Source organism: Oncorhynchus mykiss, chromosome 8 (genome assembly GCF_057628025.1).
Source record: "Oncorhynchus mykiss isolate SJ-2025 chromosome 8, ASM5762802v1, whole genome shotgun sequence".
NCBI classification, from domain to species: Eukaryota; Metazoa; Chordata; class Actinopteri; order Salmoniformes; family Salmonidae; genus Oncorhynchus; species Oncorhynchus mykiss.
In genome coordinates this window covers 7832719-7851118 of record NC_143029.1, presented here as the reverse complement: position 1 = coordinate 7851118, position 18400 = coordinate 7832719, and the positions used below count along the sequence as shown (strand labels likewise).

Below are 18400 nucleotides of genomic sequence, written 5' to 3'. Positions count from 1 at the left end.
CTGTGATTTTTTCAAAAGCCTAAGCACATGAAACAAATCACCTTTCTTTCTTTCTTTAATGTCTATCAGACATGTTAAATATTGCGTGTTAAGGGAGTTTTTTTGTTTTGCGTCCAGACCACCGTTGTACAGTGGTTGTTTCCTCATTTCTCTTTGATTCTGAATTTCAATGCTTTCTTGTGTTCTTTTTCTCCTCTGTACATTGCAGAGGGTTGTGAAGATCGTATTTTAATATTTGTATAAAGTTTAATTTAATTATACCGTGTGTATGTAACTATTTCTAATTAAAGCTTTTTTTTGAAAACGTGTGAGATGTGATGTTTTTACATTGAAGATCATATTGTCTTTTTTTCAAAAATAGCTCCCTAATTAATCCCTATATAGTGGTACTACTATAGACCAGAGCCCTATTCCCTATATAGTGGTACTACTATAGACCAGAGCCCTATTCCCTATATAGTGGTACTACTATAGACCAGAGCCCTATTCCCTATATAGTGGTACTACTATAGACCAGAGCCCTATTCCCTATATAGTGGTACTACTATAGATCAGAGTCCTGTTCCCTATATAGTGGTACTACTATAGACCAGAGCCCTATTCCCTATATAGTGGTACTACTATAGACCAGGGCCCTATTCCCTATATAGTGGTACTACTATAGACCAGAGCCCTATTCCCTATATAGTGGTACTACTATAGATCAGAGTCCTGTTCCCTATATAGTGGTACTACTATAGACCAGAGCCCTATTCCCTATATAGTGGTACTACTATAGACCAGAGCCCTATTCCTTATATAGTGATACTACTATAGACCAGAGCCCTATTCCCTATATAGTGGTACTACTATAGACCAGGGCCCTATTCCCTATATAGTGGTACTACTATAGACCAGAGCCCTATTCCCTATATAGTGGTACTACTATAGACCAGAGCCCTATTCCCTATATAGTGGTACTACTATAGACCAGAGCCCTATTCCCTATATAGTGGTACTACTATAGACCAGAGCCCTATTCCCTATATAGTGGTACTACTATAGACCAGAGCCCTATTCCCTATATAGTGGTACTACTATAGACCAGAGCCCTATTCCCTATATAGTGGTACTACTATAGACCAGAGCCCTATTCCCTATATAGTGGTACTACTATAGACCAGAGCCCTATTCCCTATATAGTGGTACTACTATAGACCAGAGCCCTATTCCCTATATAGTGGTACTACTATAGACCAGAGCCCTATTCCCTATATAGTGGTACTACTATAGACCAGAGCCCTATTCCCTATATAGTGGTACTACTATAGACCAGAGCCCTATTCCCTATATAGTGGTACTACTATAGACCAGAGCCCTATTCCCTATATAGTGGTACTACTATAGATCAGAGTCCTGTTCCCTATATAGTGGTACTACTATAGACCAGAGCCCTATTCCCTATATAGTGGTACTACTATAGACCAGAGCCCTATTCCTTATATAGTGATACTACTATAGACCAGAGCCCTATTCCCTATATAGTGGTACTACTATAGACCAGGGCCCTATTCCCTATATAGTGGTACTACTATAGACCAGAGCCCTATTCCCTATATAGTGGTACTACTATAGACCAGAGCCCTATTCCCTATATAGTGGTACTACTATAGACCAGAGCCCTATTCCCTATATAGTGGTACTACTATAGATCAGAGTCCTGTTCCCTATATAGTGGTACTACTATAGACCAGAGCCCTATTCCCTATATAGTGGTACTACTATAGACCAGAGCCCTATTCCCTATATAGTGGTACTACTATAGACCAGAGCCCTATTCCCTATATAGTGGTACTACTATAGACCAGAGCCCTATTCCCTATATAGTGGTACTACTATAGACCAGAGCCCTATTCCCTATATAGTGGTACTACTATAGACCAGAGCCCTATTCCCTATATAGTGGTACTACTATAGACCAGAGCCCTATTCCCTATATAGTGGTACTACTATAGACCAGAGCCCTATTCCCTATATAGTGGTACTACTATAGACCAGAGCCCTATTCCTTATATAGTGATACTACTATAGACCAGAACCCTATGGATCCTGGTCAAAAGTAGTGCACTATAGAGAATCAAGGGCAATTTGGGAGGAGCCCCATTTAGACCTTCTGTAACCTCCCTGTTTTAACGAGGACCTAGACCTTCTGTAACCTCCCTGTTTTAAAGAGGACCTAGACCTTCTGTAACCTCCATGTTTTAAAGAGGACCTAGACCTGTAACCTCCATGTTTTAAAGAGGACCTAGACCTTCTGTAACCTCCATGTTTTAAAGAGGACCTAGACCTTCTGTAACCTCCCTGTTTTAAAGAGGACCTAGACCTTCTGTAACCTCCATGTTTTAAAGAGGACCTAGACCTTCTGTAACCTCCATGTTTTAAAGAGGACATAGACCTTCTGTAACCTCCATGTTTTAAAGAGGACCTAGACCTTCTGTAACCTCCATGTTTTAACGAGGACCTAGACCTTCTGTAACCTCCCTGTTTTAAAGAGGACCTAGACCTTCTGTAACCTCCATGTTTTACGTTGTAAGAAAGCAGAACAGAAAACACATTTTAAGAACACCCCGAATTGATCTGTGTTTAGTGTTTTTATTCAGCGGCCCAAAGATTGATGTGAAGTAAGTAAAGCAGGCTAAAAGATGGATAGACCCATAGCAAACATGGACGAAAGGCCTGTAGAGAACGGATGCTTTTAAGGCCCACCCACTGTGACCTCCTCCTCAAGGACACTCCTGGACAACCACACCTCATTGGAGGGCAGATTGTGTCGTAACATCAGCCACAGTATCATGATACTGGCTAGCCGTTCATCTTACTAACTGTAAACACAACAGCAGCATATCAGCAGTACATCAACTCTAGGACATAAAGCACCATGCCATTTTATATTGGGTCTTCCTACTACTATGTGAGTGACGAGTGGCACCAACCATTGTTTTACGTAGATTTTGAACCTTGTGACTGACTAGGGGATACCTAGCGGCTAGATAAAGTACTACCAAAGATTTGTTATAACTAAACCAAGACAGACCACAGCTTACCGTTTCCAATGCGAACAAATGAGGCATAGTGGGCAGAGAAAGTAAGGTGGGCAGAGCCAAGCACAAGGTAGTGAGATCCTATTGGCGCGTTGTAGTTACATCTGCCTATTTCCCATAGGGAACGCCTACTCTGTGAACTGCCCGTGTGCAACAACTCAATTTGCAAAAGTTTGAATTCAACAAAACGTAGTCCGTTCTGTTCATAACAGATGATAATAACTATTGAGATAAACTGCCCTCCAGAGTGAATATATATATATATATATTTAATTGATGAGAGGATTTGCATAATATCGGCCAAAATCCATCTCCTCCCCCTGACCGCCAGTGGGCTTCCTCTCCCTACCATATTTGGTAGTGAATGGAATCGCAAACCAGATGCTTCACATTTATACATCCAGTGAAATATCTGGTTGTTCTGTGGTACTACCGCACCGTGTCATTGAAAAGCCGACTCCATTTTGTGTGCGTGTCTTTTTCCGCTGTGTTTTCAAGAGGCAGCAAGTCAATCTCCCCCCCAGCAGAAGAAAAACACAGAAAGGTATGTTAAAAATGAAGATTTTCACAATTAAAATGGATGTAACTAATGTTGATGCACAAGTATTGCTAATCGGAAACATTGTGGTTAACAAGCTTGTTAGTGTTATCTTTGTGGTGTTTATCTTGCGATCACGCAATCACAAGGCCCCCCACCAAAATAAAAATGCACGATGACTGTCGCAGTTAAGGTAACGATAAATACTCGCTTTTGAAACCTCTCCGGTATGAGTATACATGATTGCACGGTTTATTATATTTATTTTGATAATGTATTGAACTTCTGTTTACATTCTGCACTTTGTAAAGGATGGTATTCTAGCTAACGTTAGCAACAAAAAAAATGCTGTTGGCTAATGAATGATGTGGGTGTGCGCATTAAAAGTATTTCTGGTGACTGGGCCACCTGACACGACGTTTTAACAACATTCCTTCAATATAGTGTCATCATAAGTCGTTTTCATCCAAAAAATATTTGTCATCATAGTTAGTTTTCTTGTTCTTTTACTGTTTTGCTATCAGATACACATCCTACAGCCAGAATGAGTGGATGCCGCATATTTGTGGGCCGGTTGAACCCGTCCGCCAGAGAGAAGGACGTGGAGAGATTCTTTAAAGGATACGGTCGCATCCGAGACATCGACCTCAAGAGGGGCTTTGGTTTTGTGGTCAGTATACACACAAATTGCACACGACCTTTTATTTAATTAATAGTTCATTTAAAAAAAAAATTTGCATACATTGCAAGAACGATTTCCCTAACAATCCTAGTTACATGGACACATCTGAAATCGGATGGATCTGATTTATATGCAGAACATCGGCACTCAAAATAAACTTTCTACCACAGCGACCGTGTTATTTTTGTGATGCCTATTTGATTCTGAGTTCAGGCCTATAGGGGCGTTCATATATTCACCATCTATTCTGATTTCGAGAAACTTAACTTCTTAATCCAGCCGTCGGGCTTTACGGTGAAAGCAAACCATGCGATTATCCGAGGACCGCATCCCATCATACAAACACATTAAAATATTTCAACCACGCAGGTGCGACACGGAACTATATAATTCATGCCTTACCTTTGAAGATCTTCAGTTGGCACTCCAATATGTCCCAGAAACATCACAAATGGTCATTTTTTGTTGGATAAATTCCTTGTTTATATCCCCAAAACAGCCTAACCAGCTCAGCTAGGGGGAGTAAAATGGTCAGAGTTGAGGTGTTCTCTCATTTGTGTCTGGAAGTAGTTAGCAAGCGAGCTAATTTTAGCCAGTTAGCTTGGGTGCTTGACTATCGTTGTTAGGTCAGAACCCTTGGATCAACCATACTCCTCGGCCACGGCGTCCAGTGTGCGATCCGAGAGCAAAACGCCCTGAATTTGCAAAAGGACAATCTGACAAAGTTCTGAATTTACAAGTGCCCTCCAGAGTGAATTTCCTTCAATTGTGGTCTGGGTCTTTAGTAAGTTCAGAGTGTTTTCAAAATACTAAATCTGCTGTAGGGAGTAGGGTTGATCCTAGCGTTATGAACGGCAGTCAAGCACCCAAGCTATCTGGCTGAAGTTGGCTGGCTTGCTAGCTACTTCCAGACACAAGTGAGAGAGAACCTCACCCGGCCCCATATGCTCTAAGCACACTCAGATGTGAGTGATCTGAAATCGAAGTAGTTAGCCACAGTGTATTTACGAACATGCCCAGAGTTTGTATCTGAACTATTTAGAAGATGAATAGTCTAGTGGTTAGAGCGTTGGGACGGTAACCGAAAGGTTGCTGGATCGAATCCCCGAGCTGACGAGGTAAAACGCTGTCATTTTGCCCCTGGAACAAGGCAGTTAACCCACTGTTCCCCGGCAGGCCATCATTGTAAATAAGAACTTGTTCTTCACCTTTTTATTTAACTAGGAAAGTCAGTTAAATAAGAAAAAGCTGGTCACAATAAGATGCAGTGTTTGATTTGCCTGCTGAAACCATTGACAAGTGTGCTGTTTTTTTAAAGTCAATGTTAAATATTTGCTTTTAGTATCGTCACCTCTTAAAGATCACAGTCAGATCTACTAGACTACTACTTTTGATTCCATGCAAATAAATTGCGCACGTTTAGCTCTATCAGAGTTCCACCGCGGGTCACTGCCTGCTTTTTATGGCTTTAAATTAGCGAGGGTAGCTTCACAATTTCTCTCAATATTGTCCACCATTTATTGGATACGAGTGATGTGAAATTAAAGTGATCTATACCTGACAAGGAGGAGTGGTTTTGGTTCATTTCCCATCCGTTGTGGGCTCTGCCTGTCAATCAACAGACGGGAACTTTTTGCCGATGTTCTGTTAGCTGATGTTTACTTAGCAAGCTACCAGTAGAAACTTCGTACAGTAGAAACTTCGTACCAGTGTACCAGTAGAAACTTCGTACCAGTAGAAACGTCGTACAGTAAACTTCGTACAGTAGAAACTTCGTACAGTGGTAAGTAGAACTCATATACTTTTTAATCCAACCAATGTAGACCTACTTAGTGAAGTTAACATTATCCCCTTTTCAACATTTATTTTAAAAAAAATAGTGTTTAATCACGATTGCTGCTGACAGAAATGATAGGCTACGTTGATTGATTGATGGATCGCGGCGAATTGGCTCGCTACCCAGTATGCACTCGCACCTTTGGCTGATTGTATCAAAAATGCATAGGAAATATTGGCGAGACATCAGAATAGAATGTTGATTTCCTGGCCAACACATTCATAGGTTGCTCCTCCTAAACCCGGTCGCGTCCGATGTTATGAAAGTTTTCAAGCCGCCCTCTATTGCCGGCGCAGTAGTGGTGCCTGGTCATTCTGGGCGGAGGCTGGTGGCGGTTTAGTCAAAATTACAATATAGTGCCTGGAAATACGATGACATGGCTTAAGTTAAGTCAAAGGTTGTTTTTTTTGTAGGAAACAACTTTGCCAGCATTATCATGTCAAGTTTACTTTAGGCAGATGCTAATGTTGTTCAAAAATAGCTAGCGACGCTAACGTTATCCTGCATCTGAAGTCAATCGGCAGTGGGGCGGCAGCGTAGCCTAGTGGTTAGAGCGTTGGGCTAGTAACCGGAAGGTTGCAAGTTCAAACCCCCGAGCTGACAAGGTACAAATCTGTCGCTCTGCCCCTGAACAGGCAGTTAAACCCACTGTTCCTAGACCGTCATTGAAAATAAGAATTTGTTCTTAACTGACTTGCCTAGTAAAATAAAGGTCAATTATAAAATAAAAAATGTAGTCTGGCGACTTCAGAATGATGATAAAGGGTTTTCCTACTAATGATTTGCTTCCTTTATGAATGGCATCGTGTTTCTAAGCCCCTTCTAAGCCCCACTTCAGATAATCTTCATCGGCGCTCATCGATGATGCACTTTTGATTTGAATTTTCATCCGCTCTTATTAGAGATGCAGTGAGTAGAACGCATCAGTCCAAAACAAACAAAAAATAATAATAATGTGACGAAACATGCAACTCGTGAATAAACAAGGAAACAATTTAGATTATCTTGCCAATTAGCAAACAGTCTCTGTAGTGGTGATTTCCCTATGCACTGGCACAGAGGAGAGCTGTCCATAATGCTAACACACAATAACACACACATCATTACATTGTTCTTTTGGGGTGTAGTTCCCATTTTATTGCGTCTATAAATAGCTCCAAAACGCATTCCTATTCAAAAGGTGAACCGATGCGGTCTATAAGCTGTACCTGTGATACGGTAAGAACTCTGTGCTCTCCTCTCACCTGTACTAACCCTTCCTGGTCACCTGTGCTACCTACAGTGCCTTGCGAAAGTATTCGTCCCCCTTGAACTTTGCGACCTTTTGCCACATTTCAGGCTTCAAACATAAAGATATAAAACTGTATTTTTTTTGTGAAGAATCAACAACAAGTGGGACACAATCATTAAGTTTTTTTGGAAAATCAACTAAAGGACATTTTTTTGCTTCTTTAATCAGGAACAGTTTTCAGCTGTGCGAACATAATTGCAAAAGGGTTTTCTAATGATCAATGAGCCTTTTAAAATGATAAACTTGGATTAGCTAACACAACGTGCCATTGGAACACAGGAGTGATGGTTGCTGATAATGGGCCTCTGTACACCTATGTAGATATTCCATAAAAAATCTGCTGTTTCCAGCTACAATAGTCATTAACAACATTAACAATGTCTACACTGTATTTCTGATCAATTTGTTATTTTAATGGACAAAATGTCATTTTCTTTCAAAAACGAGGGCATTTCTCAGTTACCCCACACTTTTGAACGGTAGTGTGTGCTTATATAAAGTTTGGGGTCACTTAGAAATGTCCTTGTTTTTTTTTATTTAAGAAAAGCACATTTTGTCCATTAAAACATCAAATGGCATTAGTAAACACCTTACTCTGCTAACTCTGCTTTTTAACATTTTTTATCAAGTTTAGCAGAGTAAGGTGTTTACGTTACTAATGCCGTACTCGGTCATCTGCCAAAATGTTTTTTTTCTAATAAAATTGTTAGTGTGCATTTAAATCTACTCCCTGACACGCTTAGCTATGCCCTCAGTTACCAACTCCGCTAAGTCATTGCTGTGTTAGCTAGCTGAATGTTCTAGAATGGATAGTGGTCTGAATGTTCTAGAATGGATAGTGGTCGGAATGTTCTAGAATGGCTTGGGTTCTGACTGTTCTATGTTGTTGTCCAGGAGTTCGATGATCCCAGGGATGCTGAGGATGCCGTTTATGAGCTGGACGGCAAGGAGCTCTGCAACGAGAGGTAAAGTGACTGCGGCTCTGTTCACGGTGGACATTTACACCTCACAACCACGTTGGCTCACAGTGCCCACATATCAATTAAGATTCTGTGGTAGTTAGAACATCCTTCCATAGCCCCCCCCCCTCACCTCTCCATTCTCTCTCTTAGGGTAACCATTGAGCATGCCCGAGTGCGCCTGCGTGGTGGCCGAGGACGCGGTGGGGACAGAGGCGGCGGCGGAGGAGGAGGTGGTGGTGGAGGGGGAGGAGGAGGAGGGGGTGGTGGCCGTTTCCCAGATCGCTACGGCCGTGGCTCCCAGGATAGTCGGAGGTAATATGGACATTCATACTATTAGCTAGCCTCCTACTATTTCCAGTGGGGACTTTCCACACTCGTCGCTAACAACATATAGGCTCCTGAAGTCTGAAGTCCCTTTTTACATTGTGGACAGTTGAGACAAAAATACACACATCGAGGTGTTATTAAACCAACTTTAAAACACTGGTGTCTGTACGTGGCTTTCGCGGTCACCTGAGGCACGCGCACAATGTAATTGCGTGCATGCACATGCCAGGGTATAGACTTCTCAGTACCAGCATTTTTAAGGTCTTGTTTAATAATACTTTCCTGTGAATATTTTGTCTCAAATTTCCATAAGGACAAACCAACCAAGTGGACAACCGGCAGAGTAAGTTCAAAGGACAGTTTATTCCACTTTCTGTCAATATGAAGCACCTTTTTTTTTTGAAAATTGCTATGAATATAAACTGTGTATTCAAAAGTATGTGGACACCCCTTCAAATTGGTGGATTCGTTGAGTTCAGCCACACCCAATACTGACAGGTGTATAAAATGGAGCACACGGCCATGTCATCTCCCGAGAACAAACATTGGCTGTAGAATGGCCGTACTGAAGAGCTCTGTGACTGTCAATGTGACACTGTCATAGGATGCCACTTTTCTGACAATTCAGTTTGTCAAATTTCTGCCCTGCTGGAGCTGCCCCCGGATAACTGTAAGTGCTGTTATTGTGAAGTTGGAACTTCTGGAGCAACAACGGCTCAGCCGTGAAGTGGTAAGCCACACAAGGTTAGAGTGGGCGCTTGTAAAATAAATTTTAAATAAATTATAAATAAATATCTGTCCTTGGTTACAACACCCACTACCGAGTTCCAAACTGCCTCTGGAAGCAACGTCGTCACAATAACGTTTAGTCGGTAGCTTCGTGAAATGGGTTTCCATGGCCGAGCAGCCGCACACAAGCCTCAGATCACCGTGCGCAATGCCAAGCGTCGGCTGGAGTGGTGTAAAGCTCGCCGCCATTGGGACTCTGGAGCAGTGGAAACACGTTCTCTGGAGTGATGAATCACACTTCACCATCTGGCAGTCCAACGGACAAATCTGTTTTTGGCAGATGCCAGGAGAACGCTACCTGCCCCAATGCATAATGACAACTGTAAAGTTTGGTGGAGGAGGAATAATTGTCTGGGTCTGTTTTTCATGGTTCGGGCTCGGCCTCTTTGTTCCAGTGAAGGGAAATCTTAACTCTACAGCATACAATTACTTTCTAGATGATTCTGTGCTTCCAACTTTGTGGCAACAGTTTGGGGAAGGCCCTTTCCTGTTTCAGCATGAAATGGTTTGTCGACATCGGTGTGGAATAACTTGACTGGGCTGCACAGAGCCCTGACCTGGGATGAATTGGCATAAGGCCTAATCACCCAACATCAGTGTTCGACCTCACTAATTATCTTGTGGCTGAATGGAAGCAATTCCCCTCAGCAATGCTCCCAGCATCTAGTGGAAAGCCTTCCCAGAAGAGTGGAGGCTGTATTACCAGCAATGTTCCAACATCTAGTGGAAAGCCTTCCCAGAAGAGTGGAGGCTGTATTACCAGCAATGTTCCAACATCTAGTGGAAAGCCTTCCCAGAAGAGTGGAGGCTGTTATAGCAGCAAAGGCCCTTGGTTTTGGAACGAGACGAGCAGTTGTCCACACACTTGTGGTTATGTTGTGTAAATCCAACCTAATCTAGGAGACCAGCAAGCTATCAGCAGCTCTGTGTGGGCTGAGACTGCTCTCATCCCCTTTGACTAAAATAGTTCAGTCATGGTCCTGTAGACACAAAGTATAGTTGGGGGGGGGGGGGGGGGTGTTCTAGGATCTGATACGCATGTTAGATTATAACAAATGGACAGGGGGAAAACTGATCCTAAATCAGTACTGAGGTTCTCTCTCCCACCACAGCAAAAAAAAAAAGTATTAGGAACTAGTCGGGACCAAATCCCGGCTCTGGCTAGGACGAAGGAACTACAACCATGACCCACCAACGTGTTCTCACCCACTGTAAGGGAACCACGGTTCTAGATAATCTGCAAGGTTCTCACACTGTTCTTTGTCTTCCCCCCCCCCTCATTGCAGTAGGAACCCTCCTCCGATGCGTACAGAGAACCGTCTCATCGTGGAGAACCTGTCATCTCGTGTCAGCTGGCAGGTGAGTTCCTTACCTGGGTGTGTCTCTACCTGCCTGTTAGTAACTCCAGGCTCTGACTGATCAGACGGAGAGAACGCTCAGCTTTATACCTGAAATCTTCACTAGTAATGATCTCAAGGCAACTTCCTGGTGCAGTCCAGGTAAAGACTAATACAAGACTCATACTCTTTTCTTTTTTTTTGCCTACGTTTATTTTAGTATATGTGGTAATATTCCATGGGCTGAGAGCAAATAAATATGCAAATCGACAGCACTAAATGTGTTGTGATTGGCCCAAATGGCTCCTTGCACAGTATTTAATAACCTATCAAGAGCTCTCAGTACATATCCAGCCCTTTCCTGAGAGCTTCCGGTGGAGAAATGGCTAGCCATAGCTATTTGCTGCAGCTAAAGAATGCAGTTGATTAGATACAAGAGGGAGAAAAAAAAACATTTGTCTGTTTTTTAATTTTAACCAATTCTTCACCCCTTTATTTACCAGCCTGACTGTTGTGTCGTATGGAAGAGAGCGCTTCTTATGGTGGAGTTAACCCAATCAGGGTCCCTCTCTCTGGGTTGAGCCATGTCGTGCCAGCCAGCGTGCCTGTCGGCCCGCTCCTAGTTGGTTCCTCTCCTCCTGCTGGTCGTATGAGAGAGTGCTCCCTCGCTTGGTCGGGGGGTCAGGTCCCAGCCCCGGGTTCCACTACTCGCTCTGCTCTAGAAGCGCTGGCTGCCCCTTCGCTCACACTCGCTGTCCCCCTGGTGGGGGCCTCGATGGCCGGAGCGCCGTGCTGACACAAATCACAAACAGAGAGGCAGAAAGAGGAGATTCGATGATGGTGTTCATGATGATGATGGTGGCGGTGTTTTGGTCTGATCCATGGTGGTTCGTTAATTTGAGAGGCTTCGATCGATCCATATCTCCCCTCCCCAATCCCCTCCCCTCCCCATGTGCTGTGGTTCCGTCCGCACATCGCGAGAGGTGCCCAGAAGTGGATAAAATCTGCTGAGCGAGGTCACGAGAGGTCAAGGTTGGATCACAAGGTGCGATCAAGGTGGTTATGGTATGGTGGACTAGGAGAGCCTGCTACGGCCTGCTCCAAAGGGGTCGATATCAGGTATTAGTTTCCTCTCTTCCTCCCTGTTGACTCTCTGTACTGAGACTGAGGGGGGGGTGCTGAGCCCTAGATGGGGTTCCCGTCCCGGGTGTTAGGGAGCTCCTGTCTAGCCAGAGACGACAGGGCTCTTGGGGTTCATCAACACAAACACCTCTGCTGGTCATGCAGACTTTTTATATTGATGACTATTCTGTGTAGTTGTTTTTAAAGACAGCGGGGTCCAATAATTTTGAGACAATGCAAAAAATAATCCAAAATCAATGTTCGGGTCAATTTGAAATATTTTATGTTAGCTTCCTCCGTTTTTTTTTTTTTTTTTACAGATAAAATTTCAGATCACGTAGGCTGTGTTTACACAGGCTACCCAATGGAGCAAAGTTAAAAAAAAAAAAACCAGAATGCATTACCTCATGTTCGACGATACGATAGTCAGTTAACGTTACTTTTTTTCTGAAGCCCCTTTATGCTTATTGATATTAGGGTCCTTCCAAATTCAGTGATGCTGATGAAGATTGTCGTGGTAGAATCGTCCCTACGGGGGAGAGAATAGGGGTTTTGGAATGAATGCCGACTTAAGGTCAACACAAGTTTAAGAGCTCTTGTATGTTTTCTTCTGAGATAATTAGCAGTCAGTTAACGTTACCTTTTATTTTTAATGAAGCCTTTTGATTTGACATAAATGCTTCAATTTTTTTTGTTGCCGTTTATCCAAAGTCCTACAGAAATGCAGTTAATTTCCCCGTAGGCATTGTCCAACGAACCGTGGCGTAGTTGGTGCCTTCAAGAAGATGCCGTTACTATTTCTCTCTAGTGGAGGTGCACAAAGATGATGGTTCACACGCACCTACCACAAATTCTTTGTTTCGCTAAGTTGTCAGTATTTTTTTTACATCGCTCTCGGTAATAAATAAATAAAAAATTGTAAAAAATAAAATAAAATCTGAACATCGTACATGATCCTAACTAGCTCCAGGGTGCTGTTAATTAAAGAACAAAAGATTGCATTGATTTATTGGCACGTTGCTGCTGCCATGCTGTGGTTTAAAGACAGGATGGGACAGCATTGTTTTAGCACTATCTGAATTCTGCCATCTTTATGCACGCTCGCCGTTCTGTTTTTTTTTTACCCCCCCCCCCCCCCCCCCCCGACTGATTGGTCAGATATTTTTCAGTGCTAATATGATTGGTCAGATATTTTTCAGTGCTAATATGATTGGTCAGATATTTTTCAGTGCTAATATGATTGGTCAGATATTTTTCACTGCTAATATGATTGGTCAGATATTTTTCAGTGCTAATATGATTGGTCAGATATTTTTCACTGCTAATATGATTGGTCAGATATTTTTCACTGCTAATATGATTGGTCAGATATTTTTCAGTGCTAATATGATTGGTCAAAAGACCAATTAGTAGCAAAAAGATCCGACTGTGTAAGCTACTGTTTGTTTTTCCGGCAAAGGCTTTCATCACATTTCCTTAGGAACGGTCTTAAGCTTGTAGGACTTTGTAGCCTCTGTTCAGTTGAATACTTATTTTTGGCCATTTTGCCAAGCTCTTATATTTGCTACAAAGGGGATTCTTAAGGAGGTCTGTGGCGTATTCTGAACAGCTAGTTTTGTCAAGTTGATTGGTCGCGGACGTCAAATGTACCCACACAACTTCGCGCACAGACAGACCTAACCGTTGAACTGACAACATTTATAACACAATGATTCTGTGTTGCTGGACCAGACAGCCAGTCATTTTGCAGTGTTCTCTAAGGTTCTTGGACCCCTCTAGTTATTTTAGCCTTTGTAGTAGAGGTCGACCGATTTATGATTTTTCAACGCCGATACCGATTTATTGGAGGACACAAAAAAGCCGATACCGATTGATCGGCCGATTTTTAAATAAAGATTTAAAAATATAATGACTATTACAACAATACTGAATTAACACTTATTTTAACTTCATATAATACATCAATAAAATCAATTTAGCCTCAAGTAAATAATGAAACATGTTCAATTTGGTTTAAATAATGCAAAAACACAGTGTTGGAGAAGAAAGTAAAAGTGCAATATGTGCCATGTAAGAAAGCTAACGTTTCAGTTCCTTGCTCAGAACATGAGAACATATGAAAGCTGGTGGTTCCTTATTACATGAGTCTTCAATATTCCCAGGTAAGACGTTTTAGGTTGTAGTTATTATAGGAATTATAGGACTATTTCTCTATACCATTTATATTTCATTAACCTTTGACTATTGGGTGTTCTTATAGGCACTTTAGTATTGCCAGTGTAACAGTATAGCTTCCGTCCCTCTCCTCGCTCCTACCTGGGCTCGAACCAGGAACACAACGACAACAGCCACCCTCGAAGTATCATTACCCATGCAGAGCAAGGGGAACAACCACTCCAAGTCTCAGAGCGAGTGATGTTTGAAACGCTATTAGCGCGCACCCCGCTAACTAGCTAGTTATTTCACATCGGTTACATGAGCCTAATATCGGGAGTTGATAGGCTTGAAGTCATAAACAGCAGCGCTGCTGGCAAAACGCACAAAAGTCTTGTTTGAATGAATGCTTATTAGCCTGCTTATAATCTCGAAAACAAGATGTTTATTCTTTCAGTGAAATACGGAACCGTTCCGTTTTATCTAACGGGTGGCATCCATAAGTCTAAATATTTCTGTTACGTTGCACAACCTTCAATGTTATGTCATAATTACGTTAAATTCTGGCAAATTGGGCGGCCCAAACTGTTGCATATACCCTGACTCTGCGTGCAATGAACGCAAGAGAAGTGACACAATTTCACCTGGTTAATATTGCCTGCTAACCTGAATTTTTTTTAGCTAAATATGCAGGTTTAAAAATATATACTTGTGTATTGATTTTAAGAAAGGCATTGATGTTTATTGTTAGGTTCACGTTGGAGCAACGACAGTCCTTTTTTGCGAATGCCGCCACTTCGATTATATGCAACACAGGACACGCTAGATAAACTAGTAATATCATCAACCATGTGTAGTAGTAACTAGTTATTATGATTAAGTTTAATGCTAGCTAGCGACTTACCTTGGCTTACTGCATTCGCGTAACAGGCAGGCTCCTCGTGAGGCAGGTGGTTAGAGTGTTGGACTAGTTAACTGTAAGGTTGCAAGATTGAATCCCTGAGCTGACAAGGTACAAAATCTGTCGTTCTGCCCCTGAACAAGGCAGTTAACCCACCGTTCCTAGGCCGTCATTGAAAATAAGAATTTGTTCTTAACTGACTTGCCTAGTTAAATAGAGATTTTTTTTTAAATAAAAAAAATTGTCGTCCAAAATTACCCATTTCCGATTTTTATGAGAACTTGAAATCGGCACTAATTAATCGGCCATTCTGATTAATCGGTCGTCCTCTACTTTGTAGTTGCTCTATGATATCTTTCTCTCTTTGGGGAAATGTGATGCATTATGTTGACCGTGTTGTCCTGGTCCGGTCCTAACTTAGCCTGTCGTTGTGTAGGACCTGAAAGATTTCATGAGACAGGCGGGGGAAGTCACCTTTGCAGATGCCCACCGCCCCAAGCTCAACGAAGGGTAAGAATGGCGTGCGCTCCCCTAGGCTGTTCTTCCTAGACGCGTTGCCAACGTCCATACTCCTCCTCCATATAATGGACATTTACACCAATGTCTCAGTTATATCCCTACTGACCTCTTGTTTTTGTCGTGTCGGTCTTCAGGGTGGTCGAGTTCGCTTCTTACAGCGATCTGAAAAACGCTGTTGAGAAGCTGTCTGGCAAGGAGATCAATGGAAGGAAAATCAAGCTGATCGAGGCAGCTAAGAAGAGGTGAGTTGGTCTGGAGACTAAAGCCCTTCTAGATGTTTCCTCTAAGGAACTGAGGGAAGGATGTACTATCAGTGTATTTGAATAGGGCATCAGTGAACTGATAAGACAACAGCTGGTTTTATTTCAGGTAAATCCATTTGAATTAAATCACTTTTGCCATCTGCTTTTTTGTTGTTGTTGTTGTTGTTGTTGATTGAATCTAAATAGTTCCCAGACACGTTTGCTCATTGAAGTGGTCAGAAAGTGACTGTTGGACCTGAATGCCAAAACAGTCGAGAGATGAAGGTGCTCAACGTTGACCTATTTTACATAACATGAGACATCTGTGTCTTCATCACTGGAAAAGATAAACGGCTGATTTAATCATTTAAAAGTTTACTACGGACAGGGTTTTCAAACGACTTCATTATTTCTTGAAGAAAAATATTTAAGATGGTCATTTTTAAACATTTTTACATTTTATTATTTTTATTAGTATATTTTGTAGATTAGACCATATTTCACATCACCTGATGGTGTTGTCTCCCATCGGTCGAAACACAACATGCTCTTGAATACAGACAGGATGGGTGTCATTACAATCTCAGAAATAGGATGAACTTATCCCTTCAGACCTTTGCAAATGAGCTGGTTCTCCATTTACATTTTATATCTTATATTGATATCTTCTATTTGCTACGGCAACGGTTCACCTGCTGTCGAATGTCAACTTAAATGCTAATTCAATAGGTTTCCTATAGAGGGTTGACAGTATCATTTTAAAACGGATATTCCTATTCAATTCAATGTTCTCCGTCTCTCCGTCTCTTTCCCTGGACCTCTAACCATCTTTGTGGTGCCATTTTGAAAGTTGGAATTTTAAATTCTATTCCATTTTAGTACATTTTATCAGCCGAAACACGACACCCCCACCCTGTGTTGAAGAGCATGTCTCGACTGATGGTGGCACAACAGTGTCTAAGCTACAACAACATGCTAATATGGAGGGAGGGGAAAGGTTCACGTGTCTTGAGTCACGTTAAAGAGGGGAAGAGAAGCCTTGAAGTAAAAAAAATATATATTTATTTTTTAAGCTTTTAAAAGATCCTTCTCAACTGATTTATTTTCCAGTGATTTAAAGGCATGCTATTTAAAATGGGTCAACTTTGAGCATCTTTGTCAAAGTTTTGACATTCAGATCCAAAAAGTCACACTGACCACTTGGGTATGTAAAGTTCTGTTCCAATCAAAAAAAGGGGGTGTGGTCAAAAAGTGACTTGAAGTGGGTTTCTCCTTTTTCTCCTTCCTCTTCTCCAGGGGTTCCAGGAGTCGCTCCCGTTCAGAGAGCTCCTCTCGTTCCCGTTCCCGTAACCGTTCCCCGTCCCGCTCCAGGACACCCCGTCGTTCCAGGTCCCACTCCCCCAAGAGGGACTACAACCGCTCCCGTTCTCGGTCCCACAGCGGCTCCCCGGCCCCCCGTGGTGGTGCAGGAGTAGCCGCCCCCGGTTCCCCACCGCCCAGGGCCAAGGAGACCTCCTCCACTTCCTCCAAACGGCCCTCCAAGCCCAGCAAGTCTGCCTCTCCCCACTCCCCTCCCCCTGCACAGCGTGCACCTTCCAGGTCACCTTCCAGGTCTAGGTCTCGTGGCTCTCGTTCCCCGTCCACAGACAGCCGCCACTGAGTATTGAGAACAGGAATATACACGTTTTGACATGAGCTCACACTCGCACACAGTACATGAATACACTCGCATTAAGACAAACATGAACACACACACACACACACACACATAGTTTTAGTAAGACTACAGGCCAGGGCCAGGAACTGTAACACCTAGCAGTACTGGCCTCCTGAATCTGTATTTGCCCCTCTGTTTCCTCCCTATGCCACCCCACCCCCTCTTCTGACATGGCTGACCTTTGACCTCCTGCAGCATCATGGGTGTTCTCAGTAAAAGCATCCGTCTCTGAACACAATGACGGTTTCATTTTGAGCATTTATTCCCTAAACCTTTTTGTTTTGTTTTTTACTGGTTTTGTTTCGGTCAGTAATTGTACTTGGAATGTTTTTTTTTGTCATTCAAAGCTCATGTGTGATTGATTTCTCTCCCCCCCCCCCCCCCCCCCCCCTGCTGTTGGTTGGTAGCTCTGATATCATGAACTGTTTGAGAATTCAAGTACTGTTGCATGATGGTAAGGAATGTGATTGGTTAATGTTTTGGGTCGTACCATTCTCATCTCAGTGTAGGGGGGGGGGGGGGGGGTGTAAGGTAACTGTTAGGGGATTTATGTTTTATGCTGTTATTTTTTGATAGAATACCATCTCTTTTTTTTGTGTGTGTGTGTGTGGGCCTTTGTTGTGATTGGCAGTAAAATAATGTTTTATCCTCAGTGTAGGGGTGGTGTAAGGTAACCGTTAGGGGATTTCTGTTTTATCCTCAGTGAAGAAGACAACCCTGTGAAAACGTTGTACGTGCTGTTTTTATTTGAGCCCGTTTGTATTGAATGTTTAAATGGAGTGGTGTTTCTGTTCCGCTTTATATTTCCCTTATACAACTTATTGTGACGAGGTTAACGCCGAGACAATAGTTTGGAAAATAAAAACCTTTTGTACACTAAAGCATGAAGTCTGATTTGATAT

General features: G+C 42.4%; 1 protein-coding gene across 5 annotated transcripts; it reads left to right on the top strand.

The window, feature by feature from the left end:
* Nucleotides 1–3459: 3459 nt before the first annotated feature.
* On the top strand, nt 3460–18379 carry LOC110529302 (serine/arginine-rich splicing factor 5). 5 transcript variants are annotated; one of them, XM_021611420.3, is made up of 8 exons: nt 3460–3624; nt 4143–4288; nt 8323–8393; nt 8541–8702; nt 10793–10865; nt 15457–15530; nt 15674–15781; nt 17078–18379. In XM_021611420.3, exons 1-8 carry the CDS (start codon nt 3462–3464, stop codon nt 17439–17441), a joined length of 1161 nt encoding a protein of 386 aa, XP_021467095.2. In that variant the 5' UTR covers nt 3460–3461; the 3' UTR covers nt 17442–18379. The 5 variants fall into 5 exon arrangements, with proteins under 5 accessions (XP_021467095.2, XP_021467097.2, XP_090098609.1 ...); XM_021611422.3 differs by having other exon boundaries at nt 3465–3624; nt 10796–10865; XM_090242483.1 differs by lacking the exons at nt 15457–15530; nt 15674–15781; nt 17078–18379 and adding an exon at nt 11347–11962 and having other exon boundaries at nt 3465–3624; nt 10796–10865.
* The last annotated feature ends 21 nt before the right edge of the window (nt 18380–18400 follow it).

What these genes read in the sequence shown, in the direction of transcription:
- LOC110529302 (XM_021611420.3), top strand. Translation starts at nt 3,462, where the DNA reads ATGCTTCACATTTATACATCCAGTGAAATATCTGGTTGTTCTGTGGTA. An exon ending in AGAGGGGCTTTGGTTTTGTG is followed by an intron (nt 4,289 to 8,322) that starts GTCAGTATACAC and finishes GTTGTTGTCCAG; the next exon opens with GAGTTCGATGATCCCAGGGA. An exon ending in CGCCCCAAGCTCAACGAAGG is followed by an intron (nt 15,531 to 15,673) that starts GTAAGAATGGCG and finishes GTCGGTCTTCAG; the next exon opens with GGTGGTCGAGTTCGCTTCTT.